The sequence below is a fragment of the Myotis nattereri genome, assembly GCF_964212035.1.
Source record: "Myotis nattereri genome assembly, chromosome: 16".
Taxonomy (NCBI): domain Eukaryota; kingdom Metazoa; phylum Chordata; class Mammalia; order Chiroptera; family Vespertilionidae; genus Myotis; species Myotis nattereri.
In genome coordinates, this window is record NC_138091.1 from 54,001,210 (window position 1) to 54,019,438 (window position 18,229).

Genomic DNA, 18,229 nt, shown 5'->3' on the forward strand with positions numbered 1-18,229 from the left:
GAGCCCGAGTGTGCACATGGGGGGTTAAGGGGATGGTCCCAGGCTGGACACTCAGCCAGGAGGGAGGGGGCCCTGCCCTCTGGATGTACCTGTCGCCTGGCTTGAAGTCACGGGTGATTTTATTCTTCTTCCTCTTGTGTTTTCGCTTTAAGTTCTTGATAGACAAGGGGATGCTCTTTTTGCGATTCGTGCCACTGCCGCTCTGGGAGGAGGTGGTGGAGCTGGCGGAGGAGGTGACCGAGCTGGTGTCGTCCGTGTCGTCAGCAGCCTCGTCGTCGGCATCCTGCTCGGCGGAGTGCAGCCTGTCGTCTCCGCCCTCCTTCAGCAGGAAGGGGGGCAGCGGCTCACCCGCCTCCAGGGCCTCTTCGGGGCCCTCGTCCTGCATCTCCCCGGGGCTGGCGGACCCGTCAGGCGTCTCCTCGGGGCTGGCGGACCCCGTTTCACTCTTGGCTTTGGTCGCCCCCCTCTTGCCTGGCTCCTCCGCAGAATGGTCCCTGGAGCACTGGGCGTCGGGGGAGCAGGACATGATCCTCACGACCTGCTTCTTCAACAGGCGCTTCACCTGCGAGGCAGAGCAGGAGGAGCTGTAGCCAGCCTGGCGCGCCCTGCCCTGCAGAGTGGGACGCCCCGGCAGGCTGACCCCAGGCAGCGTGGTCCGGGGAGGGACAGCAACGTACTCCTACGTGGCCTGCAAAGGTCACCAGGACTGCCCCCCAGGACCTGAAGCACAGACCGTCCTGCCGGGCTGTGGAAACAGCTCCAGGCCAGTTCCTGGATGCCCACCAGCCCAGCCCGCGGACATACCTTCTTGGCCATCGAGCCCTCCCCCTGGGCGCAGTGCTGCTCTGGGCATTCACAGGCAATCTTGGCCAGCTCGACCTTGGCCGGGAAGACAAACAGGCAGCGCTCCCCCAGCTGCCGCTGAGCATGGTCAAAGCACCCGAGACGCTTCACCCTGGGGGGGGGGGCGGGGGGGGGAGAAGCGGGGCTGGGCCAGCAGCTCTCGGCCCCCACCTGCACTGTGGCCCAGAGACTTGCTCGGGGCCCGCCCCAGGGGTTGTGAGGGGGTGGCACGCTGGAGCCGCTCACCTGCCCAGGTTCTCCTGGGTGATGACAGAGGGTGGGGGGCTGACGCTGTCCGTGCCCCCTGGACAGAAGCTCTTGGTAATCCATGTGACTTTCAGTTCCACAACCTGCACCTGGGCGGTGAGCGAGCAGGGCCATAGGCAGCAGGCTCTGACACGCTCCCTTTAAGCAGCTGCCAGAGCCCACCTGACCTCCAGGGCAGGAGTCGGGCTTCAGTGTTCACCAGTACGACACCCAGAGCAGGCCCCACCTATAACTGAGGCCCCACCCTGGGATCCCTGTCACCTCCTCACCTCTTCAGGGCCCAGGGGACCTGCCACTCCCCACTCCCCCCCTTGCTCAGCCTGGGTTCCCCTTATCCTCCAAGCCCTTTCAGAGAGCAGGGTCCCGAGGCCAACAGGCTCAGCGCTCAGAGCAGGCAAGGACGGGGCGGGCTGCTCAGCTCCAGGTCCCCCCCACCTTTCCGCCGGCCCCCAGCCCTACCTCTTCCACCACCACCCGGAACTTGCTCTTGGTGCTGAGCACGGGCTTGACCCCCGACAGCCACTGGACACTGGAGAAGATCTTGGCGGGGCCAATGAGCACCTGGCCCGGGTAGAAGCCGTAGGAATCATCGAAGAAGAGACCCTGCAGGGTTTGGAGCCAGAGGAAAGTGCCCGTGAGCAGCGCCTCCTCGGGGGAGGGTGCTTCCCGCGCCACCTTCAGTCCCCCTCCTCGCCTGCCCCCTCGCCCAACACCGGCTCCAGCGAGGCCCCAGGGTCCCTAAAACAAACCCCAAGGCTCCAGAGCAGCACAAGCTCAGCCACACCAATGCCGTTGGTCGGGAGGACATTCGGCGACTACGGCTCTAGCGGGGAGGCGCCCCCACCCTGTGCGATCGGCACTGCGCCCAGCACACACCTTTATGGCCAGTCGTAAACTCCTGCTCTAAAACGCCGTGCTGCACTAACTCATATGCGCTAGACAAAACCTCCGAGGTTTTAAAAGGATGACACAGACGTCAACAGAACATAAAGAGAAGTCCTCATCCTTTCTGCCCTTTTCCAGGAAACCACCGTGCCCAGAAGCATTTAGCCTGGGCCAGCTACTGCTCTGTGCCATGAAGTCCTTTTCCCGCACAGCCCAGAGGAACATGAGGCACCCCCCCTCCCCCCGCAACACGTACTGAGTCGCTGACGTGTGGGCAGACGTCGTAGAGCTTGGCACCGTCTTCTGTGTTCATGGAGCACCTGGAACAGTGAACATGGGCGTGGTGACCACGCGGCACAGTGACCGAGCCTCAGGGGAGGCCTGGCGGCCGGGACCAGGGGATGCTGATCAGTATCGGAAAGAGCTATCCCCATGCGTCTGTGTGTCACACGCCCTAAGACGTCACAATTCCTCCTCCATCCACAGCTCAGCCTCTGACCTGGTACAAATAATTCTCCTAAAACAAACAAAACCCTAACCTGCTCTCCGAGTGCCCAGCACCATTCAAATGTCTAACTGAAGCCCCAGCTCCCAGCAGATACCCTAAGTGATGATGCTTCTCTCCCCAAACCAAGACGGGCCAAGACCAGAAACTGAGGGGGCTCTAGGCTCCGGCGCTGAGGAGGCCCGGCCAGGTCAGGCCCTGAATGGCCTCGGCACCTGCCGCACCAGCCGTGAGGGAGCCCGCCCTGGCCCTGGGGGAGCGTACCTGGCCCCGTTGGACAGGGGCCGAGAGGGAGCCCGCCCTGGCACTGGGGGAGCGTACCTGGCCCCGTTGGACAGCTTCAGGATGATCTGGTTCTTCAGGTCGTAGACCTTCCCCAGCCAGCAGTCATAGGCGATGTAGTCCCCATACATGAAGGGCTGCGGAAAGGACACGGGGTGAGAGGCAGCAGGCGATACGACGCTGGTGTCCAGGGCACCATCCTCTCTGTGCTCCATGGAGACAGGAGGAAGGGTCTGCACAGCTTACTGCCCGGAGGTGGACTGGTCAGTCCTGGCCTAGTAACTGCAGCAGCCCGCAGGCTTCCCCAGGTTCTAGGCTGCACCCAGCTCCCCTTCCTAGTGTGAGGGCTGCCAGTGCTGACGGGAAAGCTGTACAGAGACGTGGCACCCAAGGATACAGGACTCTGGAATGGAGTGGGCTGAGGAGGGCAGTTACATGCACAAGGGTGTGAAGTGGTTTAAGCAAATAAATGTCCTGAGGCTGCCAAGAGCCAAGTTTCAACCAACTCATGTTCAGTTGCACACAGAACAGGTGTTGACACATCTAGACGTGCACGCACGCACGTACGCCCGAGTTCTGTCCCGAACGCATGCACGCCCGGCACACATGCGCATCTTGGTTCTGAAACCTGGTTTTCTGCCCTGGAGGAACCAGGGCTCCTTGGAGAAGTGACTGACTCTGAGGCTGGACCAGAAAAATACAAGATGGAAAGTAAAAGGAACCAGAAAAATGACAGTCAAAAGGTCACAGACACCAGCTTGAAGGGGCATCTATTGGCCAAACCTGGGATCATTTAAGCAACAAAACAAATAACGGTGGGAATGGCTCCTGACCAGCGGAATAAGCAGGAGCCTCGGGCCCACGCTGAGGTAAACAGCGGACGGATAAATAAATGAGCAGGTTTGTTGCCTTAAAACGCTCTTCCATACGGCAGAGGCCACTGTCCAAAAGGGGGAGAGCCACAGAATCACCCAGCGGCCAGCAGAGTGCTGCCGGGACGGGACAGGCGGGACTGCTAACGGAGGCTGAGGCTGGCAGGCTGGGGTCTGACGTGTGACAAGTTATTGACACAATCCCAGCGCATCTCCCCACAACACAGAATTACTTGTAAAGAGGTAAATGGTGACTTGATGGTGGGGAGGTGTGGCAGACACCTAGGTGACCAGGGGTCACGGTGACCCTCGCCGTGGTGCCGCCACTGGACACTGTGGGCCAGGGAAGAGCTCGGTGGCGTTTCTGGGGTGGCCCTGCCAAGGATGCAGCGCTGAGGCTGGTCCCGAGGCAACCTCAGAAGCTCCACGCTGAGGGTCAAGCGATGGGCGGACGGGATGCGCAAGACAAAGCAAGGCTGGGTCTGGTCCAGGCTGGAGGAGGTCCAAGAGGTGACCACGAAATGCAGGGTGTGTTCCTGAATGGGATTCTGGATCGGGACGGGGAAAGGCTGCTGCAGGACAACTGAATGGGCTGTGGACCGGCAGCGACGTGCCGATTCCCTGACCTGGGGACGCAGTTACATAGGAGATGCTCCTGACCTGGGGACACACTGCAGTATTCGGGGGCCACGGGCATCCTGACTGAGGAAGAAAGGCTCAGGGGAGGGGAGGAGATGTGGGGGAGGGGCAGGGGAGGGGCAAATGGAGTAGAACATTAAGAGCGGAGGGGCCTGGTGATGCAGAGGCTACAAGAACTTACAACTTTCTGGGAAGTTTGAAATAAATGTTAAAAATAAATTATTGAAAAGCAGCTTGTTTAAAGGAAAGAGAAGAGTTAGAGGAGAAAGGAAACTAGGCCAAGAGAGCCACACCTGCAACCCCGCTGGGGCTGGAGACACAGGGCGAGCCCTGACCTCGCGTCTGAATGGCTTTGAGACAGGAGCGCAGGAGGGCTCTGAGGGAACGGGAGGCCCTGGGCCTGGCCGGCTCACCTGGAAGGGGAACCAGAGAGCGAGAGGGGAGGGAGAGGTGGCAGCTCACCCAGATGTGCTGCAGGTCCTTGCTGTTGACGGGGTAAATGATGCAGTTGGTGCCGATGAGCTTGACGGCACAGTCGATGCTGACGTCGATCACGGTGCCGCACTGGCTGTCCTGGGAGGAGAAGGCACAGGCTGAGCCGGCAACGGCGCCAGCCACCACGACACCCGGCCCAGACCGCCCGCAAGCAACCCCGCCGGGGTGCGACGCAGGACTCACGGTGGAGCGCATGTGCCGGACCACGTCCCGGGGCACCACGGAGCGGTCCTCCAGTTTGAGCTGGGCGAGAAAACACGCGTGAGTGGCCTCCGGAGTCACCCCAGGACACACCTCCGCCCAGCGTCCCGGGGAAGGTGACACACGACAGCCCAGAGCACAAATCCCAAGCCCGCGGATTTCATGAACCCCAGGAGCACCCCCTCACTGCACCCAGGGCCGGGGACCGAACTCCAGGCACTAACTCCCCCACCACAGGCCAGCACGAGGCTGACGGAGGTCATGAGGATCAGTGTGGCGAAGGGACAGATCACGGAAGGCACCATTTAAAGTAGAGGTTTAAGAGCCTGCTCTACACAGAGAAACATTTCCTAGGAGGGAATCCTTTCTGTACTTTCTGCCAGTGGCTGCCCTCGCCCTGCGATGAAGGCCGAGAGGGGTGGGCAAGCGTGATGCCAGCTGTGCGGGTCACCCTGAAGCCGCTATCAGCCGACACCACCTTCTAATCCGGGCTATCCTTGCTGGCCAGCTGCAGCCTGCCCTTATCTCTCTGCTGCGGTCCTGCCGGCTGCTGAGTAACGGGACAGCCGGCTGCGGGAGCCTGGCCAACTGCGCAGCGAACACCGGCAGCAGCCGCCCCCCAGGGGACAGCCAGGGCTCCGGAGAGCTGCCTGTCCTCTGCCGGGCCCCGGGCCCCTCCACAGCCAGGTGGGAGCCGGTTCCCCACCAGGCCAGCCAGTCTTCTTTGCTGGTCCCCATCCTGGGGCCACGCTCTGTAGTTCCTCATCGGGTCTGGTAATGGGGGGTCTCTGTGCCCATCTCCTTTGGACAGGCACCCGCAAGACCTCACACCACAGGGTGGTGAGCCGCTTCCTCAAACAACCCTCTCCGCTCTCAAGCCTGGGCACGGAAAGGCGAGGCCCATGGACGGAGAACAGACACCGGACCAGGGTCCCTGCAGTGCTGGCAATGATGACTAAAGCCAATTCCGCTAGAACTAGACAGTGACTGACAGAAAGGGAGAGGCCCCGCCATCAATAAAAGCCCAAGGACTTTCCTCCAGGGAACACAAGCCCCTGGCCCAGATGAGATCCGGGGGCAGACACGCAGGCATGCCAGCTCTGAAACCTCAGGCAAATCACGCGCGTACACGTGTATAAAGTGAGGCGACAGCAGCCCTCCTGGAGTGGCGGGGGGACTAAGCAGGGCGGGAAAGCACCGAAGGTCACGGTGCTGGCACAGGAGGTGCTCAGCAGACACGGGCTGTGAGCGCTGCCTGACTCCGTGCCCCGGGCACAGCCTCTTCTCCTTCTGCACGAAGATCCCAGGAGGCTGGGAGGGCGCGTGGAGCTGCTAAGGGTGGTGGAGTGCCGGTGCTACTCTAAGTCAGGGAACGCCCTCCCGTGACCTCTGTCCGGGACATGGCATTTTCCATGGGCCCCACCCTATCTCAAACCTCGGCTCTCATTTTAGACTTCAAAAAACCACAATTGCAGGGCTTTCCAAGTTGCCATAGAAACCAGAAGTCGCAGCCCCAGGAAATTCGATGGGAGAAACCACGCAGGCGGCGTTGGGTGGGAGGGAACGCCATTCTTGGTGTGAGCTGTTGCAGCCGGCACGGGACCCCTGAGCAGGAGGCAGGTGAGTCTGTAGGTCGTGTCCCCACCTGGGCGGTGTGTTAGTCCCCGAGAGAGCTTCCAGGACAGGGGGGGACAGGGGCACAGGCACAGGCCCTACTCACTGCACACTCACGGGCCCGGGCGGGAACAGCACAGCCAGCGGGAGCTGGCGCACTGCGAGGCCAGGGGGCTTTCTCCTGCCCCCTCTGCTGACCTGCGCCTCGGCTGCAGTGCTCCCGGGGCCAGGCTGGTGGCCGGCACCAGCCCCGGGGGCTCTCCTGACCGGAGCCTAGCCCTCTGCCATGTGACTCCACTCCCCGGGAAGCTCCTCTCCCAGGGCAGGGAGAGGAAAGGGGTGCGGTGGCCTCTGCCCTGGCGACATTCCCTGCCCTTGGCAATTCCAGAAAACGAGCAAATGGTGTCTGGGTCGCCAACGTCCCCTCCATCCCTGTGTCCCCGTCCCGGCACTGCCCTTCTCCACAGAGCCGCCCTCCCATCATGTGCCTCTCACTGAGAGGCCCTTCCACGTGTCCTCCTTTCCTCTCCCTCCTCCCGTCTCGTGCTCCCTGCACCCTGATCTGGAAGGGACGGCTGTGCTCCTGGGGCCGGTCGGGAGTCCTCTGCCTCTAGGCGACAGCACCGGCGCTTGCTCCTCTCCAGGCATTTGCTGGGCGCGGCGTTAGCCTGTGAGACCCTCCGCCCAGTGTCCTGGTGTAAGCGCAGAGCCATGGAGCGGTGCCCTGTCAGTGCGCTTCCCATCTCACAGACGTAACGGAGACGGAGAGACAAGGAGGGACTTGTTCACAGCCCCGCAGCTCCTGAGAGGTGGAGTGAGCTCAGGCCGCTGCTCCACAGTCCAGCCTGCCCGCGGGCTGCGGGTGAGAGCAGAGGGACCGGATTTCTGCAGGCCCACACTTTCTGAGAGCCACTCTCCTGGCTATGAAAGCAGTAAAAGCTCTCTCCACGCCGGGCCTGTGGAGGCTGCTGCTGTGGCCTCTGACTGCGGTGCCGTCCCTGGCTGGGGGTTCGCCCAGTTACATCAAGGAGAAGGGCATCGCGTCTCATCAGCAGCTGGTCTGGGGCCAAAACACAAGCCCGCTGCCCCGGCCGCTGTGTTTAGTTGGTTGCGTGTCGTCCCAGACACTGGAAGGCACTGAAAGGTACTGAAAGGTCCCCGGTTCGATTCCCGGTCAGGGCACATACCCTCCCTTCCCCTCGCTCTAACAAATCAATGAAAACATATTAAAAAACAACAACAACAAAGACCCAAGATCTATACGCTTACCCACAGACACTGTGGGGTGGAGAACCTTGAACGCTTTCGGACCTAAAGCGCCAGCTCACTGGATTCAGGGCAGTGAGGCGGGAGTGGCAGGAAGGGCGCTGGCTGTGGCTGGAGCTGGGCTCCTCTCCCCGCCTCCCCCTCAGCCGTTTCCAGTTCCGACTGGACTGGGGACATGACTGTGAGGCCCCGCGAGTAGGCCGGTGTCAGGACGTTCTCAGAGCGGCTGGCATCATGTGGCTGTGCCCTGACAGCCAGCGATCGGCACCTGCCACCTGAGGACAGAGGATTTGCCAGCAAATCACAAACAGCCTTGTGCTTGGGGGGAGGGAGGGTCGCAGGAAATGGCTGAGCAGAAGAAAAGACAGGCATTGGTGCCCCTAACTAGAACCTTCTGTCAATCATGTGCCTCAGAGACCATTCAATAGAAGCTCCTCGAAAACTAAAGACGGAGGCCAATCAACTCAATAGTTGTTGAGTGCTTTCCGTAAATTCAGAATGAGAAAGGAAGATAATATATAGGAATGTGCCTTGGCTTTACCCGAGGGCCCAAAATAAAATACCCGAGAACACTGATACACAAGCGAATACACTGCTGAGCTGGGTCGCAGGGCACAAATTCCTGCTTCTGCATGGCAGTGGGGGAAGGCAGGTGGGGGAAGGCAGTGGGAAAAGGCAGGTGGGGGGAGGCAGTGGGAAAAGGCGGGTGGGGGGGGGCGGGTGGGGGAAGGCAGGTGGAAAAGGCAGGTGGGGGAAGGCAGGTGGAAAAGGCAGGTGGGGGAAGACAGTCGGAAAAGGCAGGTGGGGGAAGGCAGGTGGGGGAAGACAGTGGGAAAAGGCAGGTGGGGGAAGACAGTGGGAAAAGGCAGGTGGGGGAAGGCAGGTCGGGGAAGACAGTGGGAAAAGGCAGGTGGGGGAAGGCAGTGGGAAAAGGCAGGTGGGGGAAGGCAGGTGGGGGAAGACAGTGGGAAAAGGCAGGTGGGGGAAGGCAGTGGGAAAAGGCAGGTGGGGGAAGGCAGTGGGAAAAGGCAGGTGGGGGAAGGCAGGTGGGGGAAGACAGTGGGAAAAGGCAGGTGGGGGAAGGCAGGTCGGGGAAGGCAGTGGGAAAAGGCAGGTGGGGGAAGGCAGGTGGGAAAAGGCAGGTGGGGGAAGGCAGGTCGGGGAAGGCAGTGGGAAAAGGCAGGTGGGGGAAGGCAGTGGGAAAAGGCGGGTGGGGGAAGGCAGTGGGAAAAGGCAGGTGGGGGAAGGCAGTGGGAAAAGGCAGGTGGGGGAAGGCAGTGGGAAAAGGCAGGTGGGGGAAGGCAGTGGGAAAAGGCAGGTGGGGGAAGGCAGTGGGAAAAGGCAGGTGGGGGAAGGCAGTGGGAAAAGGCGGGTGGGGGAAGGCAGTGGGAAAAGGCAGGTGGGGGAAGGCAGTGGGAAAAGGCGGGTGGGGGGAGGCGGGTGGGGGAAGGCAGTGGGAAAAGGCAGGTGGGGGGAGGCGGGTGGGGTAAGGCAGTGGGAAAAGGCGGGTGGGGGAAGGCAGTGGGAAAAGGCAGGTGGGGGAAGGCAGTGGGAAAAGGCAGGTGGGGGAAGGCAGTGGGAAAAGGCAGGTGGGGGAAGGCAGTGGGAAAAGGCAGGTGGGGGAAGGCAGTGGGAAAAGGCAGGTGGGGGAAGGCAGTGGGAAAAGGCAGGTGGGGGAAGGCAGTGGGAAAAGGCAGGTGGGGGAAGGCAGTGGGAAAAGGCAGGTGGGGGAAGGCAGGTGGGGGAAGACAGTGGGAAAAGGCAGGTGGGGGAAGGCAGTGGGAAAAGGCGGGTGGGGGAAGGCAGTGGGAAAAGGCAGGTGGGGGGAGGCGGGTGGGGGAAGGCAGTGGGAAAAGGCAGGTGGGGGGAGGCGGGTGGGGTAAGGCAGTGGGAAAAGGCGGGTGGGGGAAGGCAGTGGGAAAAGGCAGGTGGGGGAAGGCAGTGGGAAAAGGCAGGTGGGGGAAGGCAGTGGGAAAAGGCAGGTGGGGGAAGGCAGTGGGAAAAGGCGGGTGGGGGAAGGCAGTGGGAAAAGGCGGGTGGGGGGAGGCGGGTGGGGGGAGGCGGGTGGGGGGAGGCAGGAAGGGCCCACGGCACAGACGCAGGAAAGCGGCAGCAATAGGACCCCCCCCTCTGCTGCAGGTGAGAACTGGCCAGGCCTCTGTAGTCTCCACCTCCAGGGCCGCCCAGGGACCGGCCGGGTCCTGTCCCCGGAGCCCACTCCCTGCCCGCACACTGCAGACCAGAAGCCTGCGGTGCAGCAGGACTGCATCACTGCCGGACGCCGCCGCTGCCGCCGCTGCCATGGCCGGGAGGACAGAGAAGGGGACTGAGCCCAGCTGCCTGCGGAGTGAGGGAGGCCTGGGAGCCGCGCTGGCGGAAGGCCAGCTGGAGCCGGGGCCCAGCTCTGCGGATGCCGCAGTGTTTGGGATGCAGCGTCCTGGTGCGTCTGGTGGGAAGAGCGGGCATGGAGCCCCCTTGTCTTGGCAACCTGGCTACGAAGGACCAAACTGCCCGCTCCCGAGCTCACTCCCTGCCACACCTCCAGGCCCCTGCGGTGTCGGGCAGCAGGGTAGCTGGTGACAGGGCCCCGGCCTCCCGGCGGTCGGATCTGCAGTTCGGCTCGGAGCTTCCTCCCTTCCAGGCTCCTCTAGGGCCCTAGGAAGGACTTCTCAGCCAGAACTCGTCCTCACAGACCCGGAGGAGGCCGCAGGCCTGAGGCGAGGGAGGGAAACTGACCGAGTGACAGCACCCGCTTCTGGGTCAGCAACGGCAAGGGGGAACTGGCCCCACGGAACTGAGGGGACGGTGGGGATCTACCTGGGCTGTGCTGGAACAGCGGGGTTATGAAGAAAAACGAGGCAGCCCTGACAGGTTCGTTGGGGGGAGAAGGACCGGGTTTCTTAGACACGCACGGAGCCATCGCACGCAGACCTGATGACGGACAGACCCCGTTGGCAGGAACCGGACAACCAACAACTGCAGCCACCCCCAGGACAGTCACGCAGGACCAGGTGTGAGGGCCGCTTTTATTGGAACCCTCAGGTCTCTCTTAAGAAACAGATTCCTGATTTTTTAACCAACCCGCTGAATGACTCTCTAGATAAACCAGAATCTGTTTCTTAACATTCCTGGATGAATCTAATAACCGCCCGGGTCACAACTGTTCCACTTGAACCAGGAAGTTTCCCTTTCTTCTAGAGTGAAACAGAACCCCAACTACTTAGGGCATTTGTTTTTAATTTTAGAAGAATTTAAAGACATAAATCTGGGGCTCAAGATACAGGAGCGAGGTGGTTTAACAAGTGAGAGCTGACTGGCACCGCCTTCAGCATCCCTGACACACGCCTGGAACAGATGCACACGCACCAGGTCCGCAAAGTGATGTGGCCCCGACTTTGGCTGGCTCTGCTCAGGTGGTCCAGCCCTTGGGCTAGGCCAGGTCCCAGACAGATGCCAAGGACAAAGCCGCAGACTCTGGGACAGCTTTTAGCACCTCGCTGACCGAGAGGCAAGGGACCTGACCCAGGCCGGCTGCTGCCAAGCTGGCAAAGGCCAGAGTCCGCCAGCACGCACCGCGGACACCTGGGGACACCTTCCAGGCAGAAGGCAGCTCCGGGCCACGCTGTGACCACGAGAACCTGGTGTGTAGAGCTGCTTCCTGGGTGGGCACAAGCTGGTGCTTAAAATCTGGCTCCCCCAGCACCTACGAGCTCCAGGTCTGAGAAAGACGTGCCCTGGCAGGAAGGGCCTGTCCCTGCCTGCTCCCCCTCCTGCAGGATGGCCCCAGAACCTAGGCTTACAGATGCTCCCACCCCCTCCTTCACCTTCCCGCTGCGAACCCTCAGAAAAATGACACAATCTTCCAAATGACGTCATCTTTGGTCGGCAAAGAGCTGAGGGCTCACCCGTCCCCCAGGGGCCCGTGATGCCCAGCCTCACCTCCTCCCAGCGCATCTCGGCTCCTCCGTCCACGCGCCCAGCCCTGAGGATCGATCAGGAGCCACTCCCTGCAAATGCATCCTACCTCCCGAAGCAGACTCAGACGGAGAGGGCTCACTCAGCACTCTATTTTTAAAAATGCAAATACGGAGGAAGAGACTGTAAAAATAACACACCAGCGCCCTGATCCAAGGCCGACTCCTTCCGCAGGGCCAGGTTCTCACTGAAGTAGGGGTGGAGTGGGGACCGGGGGCCGGGCCTCCTACGGGTTTTGTCATACTTGTGAGCTGAGGGCAGAGGAGACTACAGATCCCCGGCAGGCAGGCAGGCAGGCAGGCCAGGGCCTCCCCCGAGAGGAGGCAGGTGGGGAGGACGGCATCGACAGATGGCAACGTCCCAAGGGCTCTGCTATGGTCTGGTCCTTCCTTTAAGGGCCAACCAAGCCACGGGAGGGTGAAGGCAGGCCTGCACGATGGTTCTGGGGTCTAAGCGCCAGGGTCCGTGCGGCAGTTCTCGTGCCTCCCACCCAGGCCTCCTGAACGCTTCCGCGATTACGTGTTAGCTCACGCCCCTCAGAGCAGTGCGCACTGTCCTGAAAGGGCTCAGGCACAGGAGCTGTTAACGGAACACGGGGCGGGTGAGACAGGAGCGCCTGACAGTAACCCGGCTTTTCTCGGGCCTGAGCTCGTGGTCTCTGCTCTATCGGGGCGGGCAGGCAGGGCTGTCCTGTAGAGAAGCCTGGGCTTTGACATTTACCATTTATTCATTATATGCTGCTCCCTGATCAACTGCTGGCCATCCCTCCATCCACTCATTGGACAAACCAAACACCGACTGCGCTGGCAGGCGCTGTTTCCGGCGGCTCTCCTTTCTCCTGGGTTCAGTTTCCTTCTTCCTCAAGTGCAGCTGAGGCCCGTGAACGAATAAACTGTTTCTTCTTTCTGTACAAATGCCTTTACTTTGCTCTCACTATTGAATGACGACTTACGCTGGTTCCTGAAACAACTGCTTTTCCTCGGCACGCTGACGGCTTACTCCATCCTGGTCTGGCTTCTACTGTTACTACTTAGACATCTGCTGTTGAACCTTAGGAGTATGTCTTTCTCTTCAGCTGCCTCTAAGATGCTGTTCTCCCTTTGGGAACGCCATTAGGCCTGGGCGCTCCCACCCTAGCCTCCGCACTCACTCTCTTCCTTCATCTGTGCATCTACTTAACTTCTTCGGATCTATTTCCTGGTTCACATAATTCTCTCGTGAGGTGTGTCTACTTTGCTGTTTAACATTTCCACTGGGTTTTTAAGTCAATGATTAGATCCTTCATTCAAGAGGTTTTATTTGGTTGTTTATAAATAGCCCCTTTTGCCCTGGCCGGCGTGGCTTAGTTGGTCGAATCCCTTCTATCAGGAAATAGCCCTTTGAGGGGATTTGTATTTCAATTCTATACTTTGCAGGTTCGTTAAAATCTGTGCTGAGTTTACGTAGCATTTCCAAGTGCTGCAGGAGTGGGTCTACATTTGCTCAGTCTACCCTGTGAGACTGGAAATCCACTCCACTGCCTGCTGGCTGCCCATGAGGCTGAAAAATTCCACGCATCCTCATTCCCAAACTTTTTGTATGCGACCTGTTTTCTCTCTCTGGAAGCTTTATTCCCAGTGTTCTGGAATTATACCATGCGCCAGTTAGGACTTTTTCCATTCACCATCCTGGAACCCTGTGACCACCAATTCTGGAAAGATTTCTGATTTCTTTGACAGATTTCGGTCCTTTATTTCCCCTCTCTCTCGTTATAGATTGCCTAGATGTCAGAAATTTTTGTTCTATTTCCTCAGGGTCTTTGTCAACTATCCACCCCCGACCCCCCAATATTGTTCCTTTCCAACAATTCTTTCTTGTTCTGAGTTTTAGAGCATCCTGTTTTATTTCATTGACATAATATTGGCTTATTCCTCTGAGGACATTCACTTCCTGTTTGAGGGCTTGTTCTGTCTGCAGCATTAATACTTTGTTTCCTGTGATGCTGGTTCTGGCCTCTACCCTTCCTTCATGTTGTGAGTCTCCTGCGTACGTCCCGTGACCCCTGGCTGTCCATTCCTACTTCAAAGAGGTGGATAAGGCATCTCTGTGGTGCTGGGACAGCTCTGTATCCTGACTGCTGCGGCGCTCACATGAAACTACATGTGATAAAATGGCACAGAACTGCGCACACACGTGCACCAATGCCATGCCCCCAGTTCTGACACCCTCTGTGCTTATGTAAGACGTACCCACTGGGGAAACTGGAGGAAGGGCACTGGGGACAACTCCGTACCATTTTTGCAACTTCTTGCGAATCTATAATTATTTCAAAATAAAAAGTTAAAATGGCAATAAAAGCTGATAGAAGCTTTGTGAACAGAGGCTTTGGGCTGTGGAGGGTCGCACTGGCTTCTGCTCTGAGGGGCTGCCCGATGGCAGCGGCTACAGGTCTGTCTCTGACCCTTCACTTTTCCCAGAGGGGCCTCCTCCAGCCCTGCCTCGCGCCGGGTCGCAGCTCGCTGGGTGCAGGCGGGGTAGGGCTGGGACCGCCCCCTTTCAGTGCACAGACTTTCACAAATCCCTCTTTCAGGTCCGTGTGGTGCCCTTTGCCTGAGGCACTTCAATCTGGAGTCTCCATGGCCTGCTTCTCCAGAGCAGACAACTCTGTTCTCTCTGGGCAGAGGGGATGGGTAGTCTCCGGTTTGCAGAAATGAAGAGGCAACTTGGGGAGTTCACTTTCTCCCTGTGCAGACTCTCACCTAATCCCTGTCTTTAGGCCCAAACCTCCCTGCGGTGGGGGCAACAGACAGTAGGTGCCTCCCGTCCATCCCCAAGGGTCTCTGCAGCACCAGCGGTCCAGCGTGCTCCGCTCTGCGTGGTCTCCGCCCACTTTCCATCTTCCCAAACTTGCAATCCTTTGTCTATTATTGTCTTCCCTCCCATTCTTTGTCCTCTGGCTTCATATTTTAAAATCAATGTTTCACTGTGATTTCAGCAGCGTATCTGGAGGAGGTGGAGGTAAGTGAATGTGTTTCTCTAAAGGACACTAGCCAGAGGTCTCAGCCTAACGTTGCCCATACAACCACGGGACACATTTGAAGATGGAGAGATGACAATAAGTCAACAAAAAAACAAGAAATCACGAATTCGCCCTAACCGGTGTGGCTCAGTGGATAGAGCGTCGGCCTGCAGACTGAAGGGTCCCAGGTTCAATTCCAGTCAAGGGCATGTACCTGGGTTGCGGGCACTTCCCCAGTGGGGGGTGTGCAGGAGGCAGCTGATCGATGTTTCTAACTCTCTATCCCGCTCCCTTCTTCTCTGTAAAAAAAATCAATAAAATATAAATTAAAAAAAAAAGAAAGAAATCACAAATTCAAGGCTCAGAAGTGCTTAGTTTCGATATTCGGCTACTTCGTTTGGAGACCAGCTTGTGTTCCACGGCTCTCCCAGAGCTGCTATTCTAAGAGCTGAAGTGGTGGGGAGGGAAGCACAGCTCCAGCAGAAACGCCCGCGAGCATCGGAAAGGGCCCCCTATCTGCTCCTGCAAATGGCTTTGGCTTGCAGTGTCAAAGGAACATAAAATTCCATCGGCTGCTGTGATGGAGCCATGACGGCAGGAACTGATCCAGGCCAAGGCTGGGCTCTGGGAGGAAGCCTGCCAGTGTCATGCGGCAGGCGTGGGTGAGCAACACTTTACACACTTACAAAGTTAAATTAGATTCTTAAATGCTAAACTAAAAGCAATCACCGAGAAAGTCACACAACATAAATAGCAGCGCATGTGCCCCTCAGCAGACAGCCTGCTTAGGAGGGAGGGTCTGTGCAGCCACGGTAGCCAGGAGGCACTCCCAACGCGCAGGCCTCCGCTGCCCAGCACACAGGAGCCTCTCCCTCCCCTCCCACAGCCACGTCTCAACCCGCCAAACGGATACAGAAGCGACTCAGTTACCCAAGTCCACTCGTGTCCATCACCAAGCATCTCATCGTCCTACTGCAGAAGAAATGCTACCGTCCAGACCACGGGAGAGCCAGAGCAAGCAGAGGGGCTGGGCTCTGCCCTGGAAAGCTGACATGGTGGCCGCATACTCTGGTGCACGTGACTGGCAAATATTTGAAAGCTGCCCCACGGCTGTCCAAGAGGACCTATGGCACCTCCTTTCGATTCCAGGGTGAGTGTGGAGCCCCAACTGCACAACAATTAGAGCCTGGCTCCTGCAGAGATTTAATTTCAAGCCCTAACGCATACTTCAATAGGAAGGAGGCTACATCCCAACATAAAGCGAGACGCCCGGCACACCCAATGACAGCACAGGGCACCCACCACAGGAGGTGGCGCCCACCTGCCAGGCTCTGAAGGACAGGGAGAAGACCCAAGGGCAGGGCCTACGAGGCAAGCCAACAAAGAACCCAGTTAAAAAACAGGAGTTACCTGAATAGACATTTCTCGAAAGAAGATACACAAATGGCTAATGAGCCCATGAACAAGCTCTCGGCATCGCTGGTCACCAGAAAGCGCACCTCACATCACAGCGAGGCCCTCGCACCCACTGGGACGGCTACGAGCAAAAGACCGACAACAAGCGGAGCGGGGAGGGCGGGGAGAACGAAGCCTCGTGCCCTCGTGCCCGGCTGGCGGGCACGGGAAGGGGTGCGGCCGCTCCGGAGAAGGCTGGCAGCTGCTCACAAGGTTCACACAGAGCGACCCTATTACCCGCAAGTCCACTCCTGGGAGCCGTACCCAAGAGAACGGCAAACACATGTCCGCACACAAACTGCTCGAAGCAGCCTTATTCAACATAGCGCCCGAGTGGGACCAACCGTGCCCATGACCTCATGAGAGGAGAAACAAAACGTGGCATCTCCACGCCACGGAGTCTGTATTGCCCGGCCACGGAGTCTGTACTGCCCGGCCACGGAGTCTGTATTGCCCGGCCACGGAGTCAGTATTGCCCGGCCATGGAGTCTGTATTGCCCGGCCACGAAAAGGACTAGAGGACGGACACTGCTCCAACGTGAAGGGACCCTGAAGGCACGCTCGGGGGAAGAAGCCACACAGCACACGTTTCCATTTATACAGAAAGTCCAGGACAGGCAAACCCCTGGCGACAGGAAGTGGTTACCGGGAACAGGGAGGAGGGGAAAGGCGGTGTGACTGCTAATGGGCTAGGCTAGGGTCTCTGTGGGGGTGATGATATGTTCTAACCCCAGGCAGTGATGGTGGGTGCACAGATCTTTGAATATACTAAAAACCACTTTCACTGTCTACTTTAAAGGGGGGGATGTTATGGTGTGTGAGTTACACCTCAATAAAGCTGTCTGGCTTCTTTTTTTAAGGCGACTCGGGTTAAGCTGCAATTAATGACTGCCTGGTCCCCAGGTACTGAGTAGGAAGTTTTCTCAGCTGTATGTCCTGAATCATAGTGTAAATCAGATTTTATTTTTCAGGTTGAACACCAGAACCTGTCTCCCGTGTAACTGAGTCACCAGAAAACTGCAATCAACACTACTAAGAGCCTCTACGACTCAGAAATCAGACGGTGACTTTTCTTCCCTAAAGTCTTAGATTCTTTGACCCTTTGTGGCTTCCGTCAATCTTAAGCTCAATCACTGAGCCGCTCGGGCCTTAGTTCCTTGACTATAACATAAGGGGGTCAAACCCAATCACCCCAGCCCCACCTCCCTGGGCCTAGACCAGGGGTGGGCAAACTTTTGGACTCGAGGGCCACAATGGGTTCTTAAACTGGACCGGAGGCCGGAACAAAAGCATGGATGGAGTGTTTGTGTGAACTAATATAAATTCAAAGTAAACATCATTACATAAAAGGGTACGGTCTTTTTTTTCAATAGTTTTATTCATTTCAAACGGGCCGGATTCGGCCCGCGGGCCGTAGTTTGCCCACGGCTGGATTAGACACACCACAGCCCAGGACACAGCCAGCACCACTCATCCGCGGCTGCTCCGAGCGCTCGGCAGCTGCGGTCCCTCCCAGTCCCACGTTACAGCCCAGAAGACGAGCTCAACCGCCCCTAGGCGAGGATGTGCCGGTCCGCTTGCCAAGTGCTTTCAGCGGAGGCCTGACAGCTGCTCCGCGACAGCATCAGCCCGTCTGATAACTAAGTTCTCAGAGAGGGGTGCTCCCGCCGAGGTTTTGAAGTTACTACCCGAACTCTGGTGGCTCCTGCAAATGAAACTGGGGCTTTCCTCAGGCCCCGAAGGAGAGCTGGGTGGTGAACTGGGGAGGCTTTTCTAGCTGCATTCCAGCCACGGGCCTGGAGCCTGGGCCAGGAGTGTGTGTTTCTGCTGGGCGTCAACACCAGGGACAACTGCATTTCGACCACGAGGGACACAGCCCTTGCCCCGCTCTCGCCTCGCCCAGTGAGCTCGCACTCTGCCTGGGGGCTTCGG

General features: G+C 58.7%; 1 protein-coding gene across 3 annotated transcripts in view; it reads right to left on the minus strand.

The window, feature by feature from the left end:
- UBE2O (ubiquitin conjugating enzyme E2 O) overlaps nt 1-18,229 on the minus strand; it is a 36,859-nt gene that overhangs the window by 7,962 nt on the left and 10,668 nt on the right. For 2 of the 3 annotated variants that reach the window (XM_081108808.1, XM_081108807.1), the window contains exons 2-9: nt 4,972-5,031; nt 4,756-4,866; nt 2,822-2,919; nt 2,252-2,315; nt 1,570-1,713; nt 1,090-1,199; nt 805-955; nt 90-562 (exon numbers count right to left, since the gene is read on the minus strand). In XM_081108808.1, the coding sequence (XP_080964934.1) occupies nt 90-562; nt 805-955; nt 1,090-1,199; nt 1,570-1,713; nt 2,252-2,315; nt 2,822-2,919; nt 4,756-4,866; nt 4,972-5,031 (1,211 nt within the window). Of the gene's footprint in view, nt 1-89; nt 563-804; nt 956-1,089; nt 1,200-1,569; nt 1,714-2,251; nt 2,316-2,821; nt 2,920-4,755; nt 4,867-4,971; nt 5,032-11,808; nt 11,904-18,229 lie in introns of those variants that run through there. The other variant, XM_081108809.1, reaches the window with a different exon arrangement.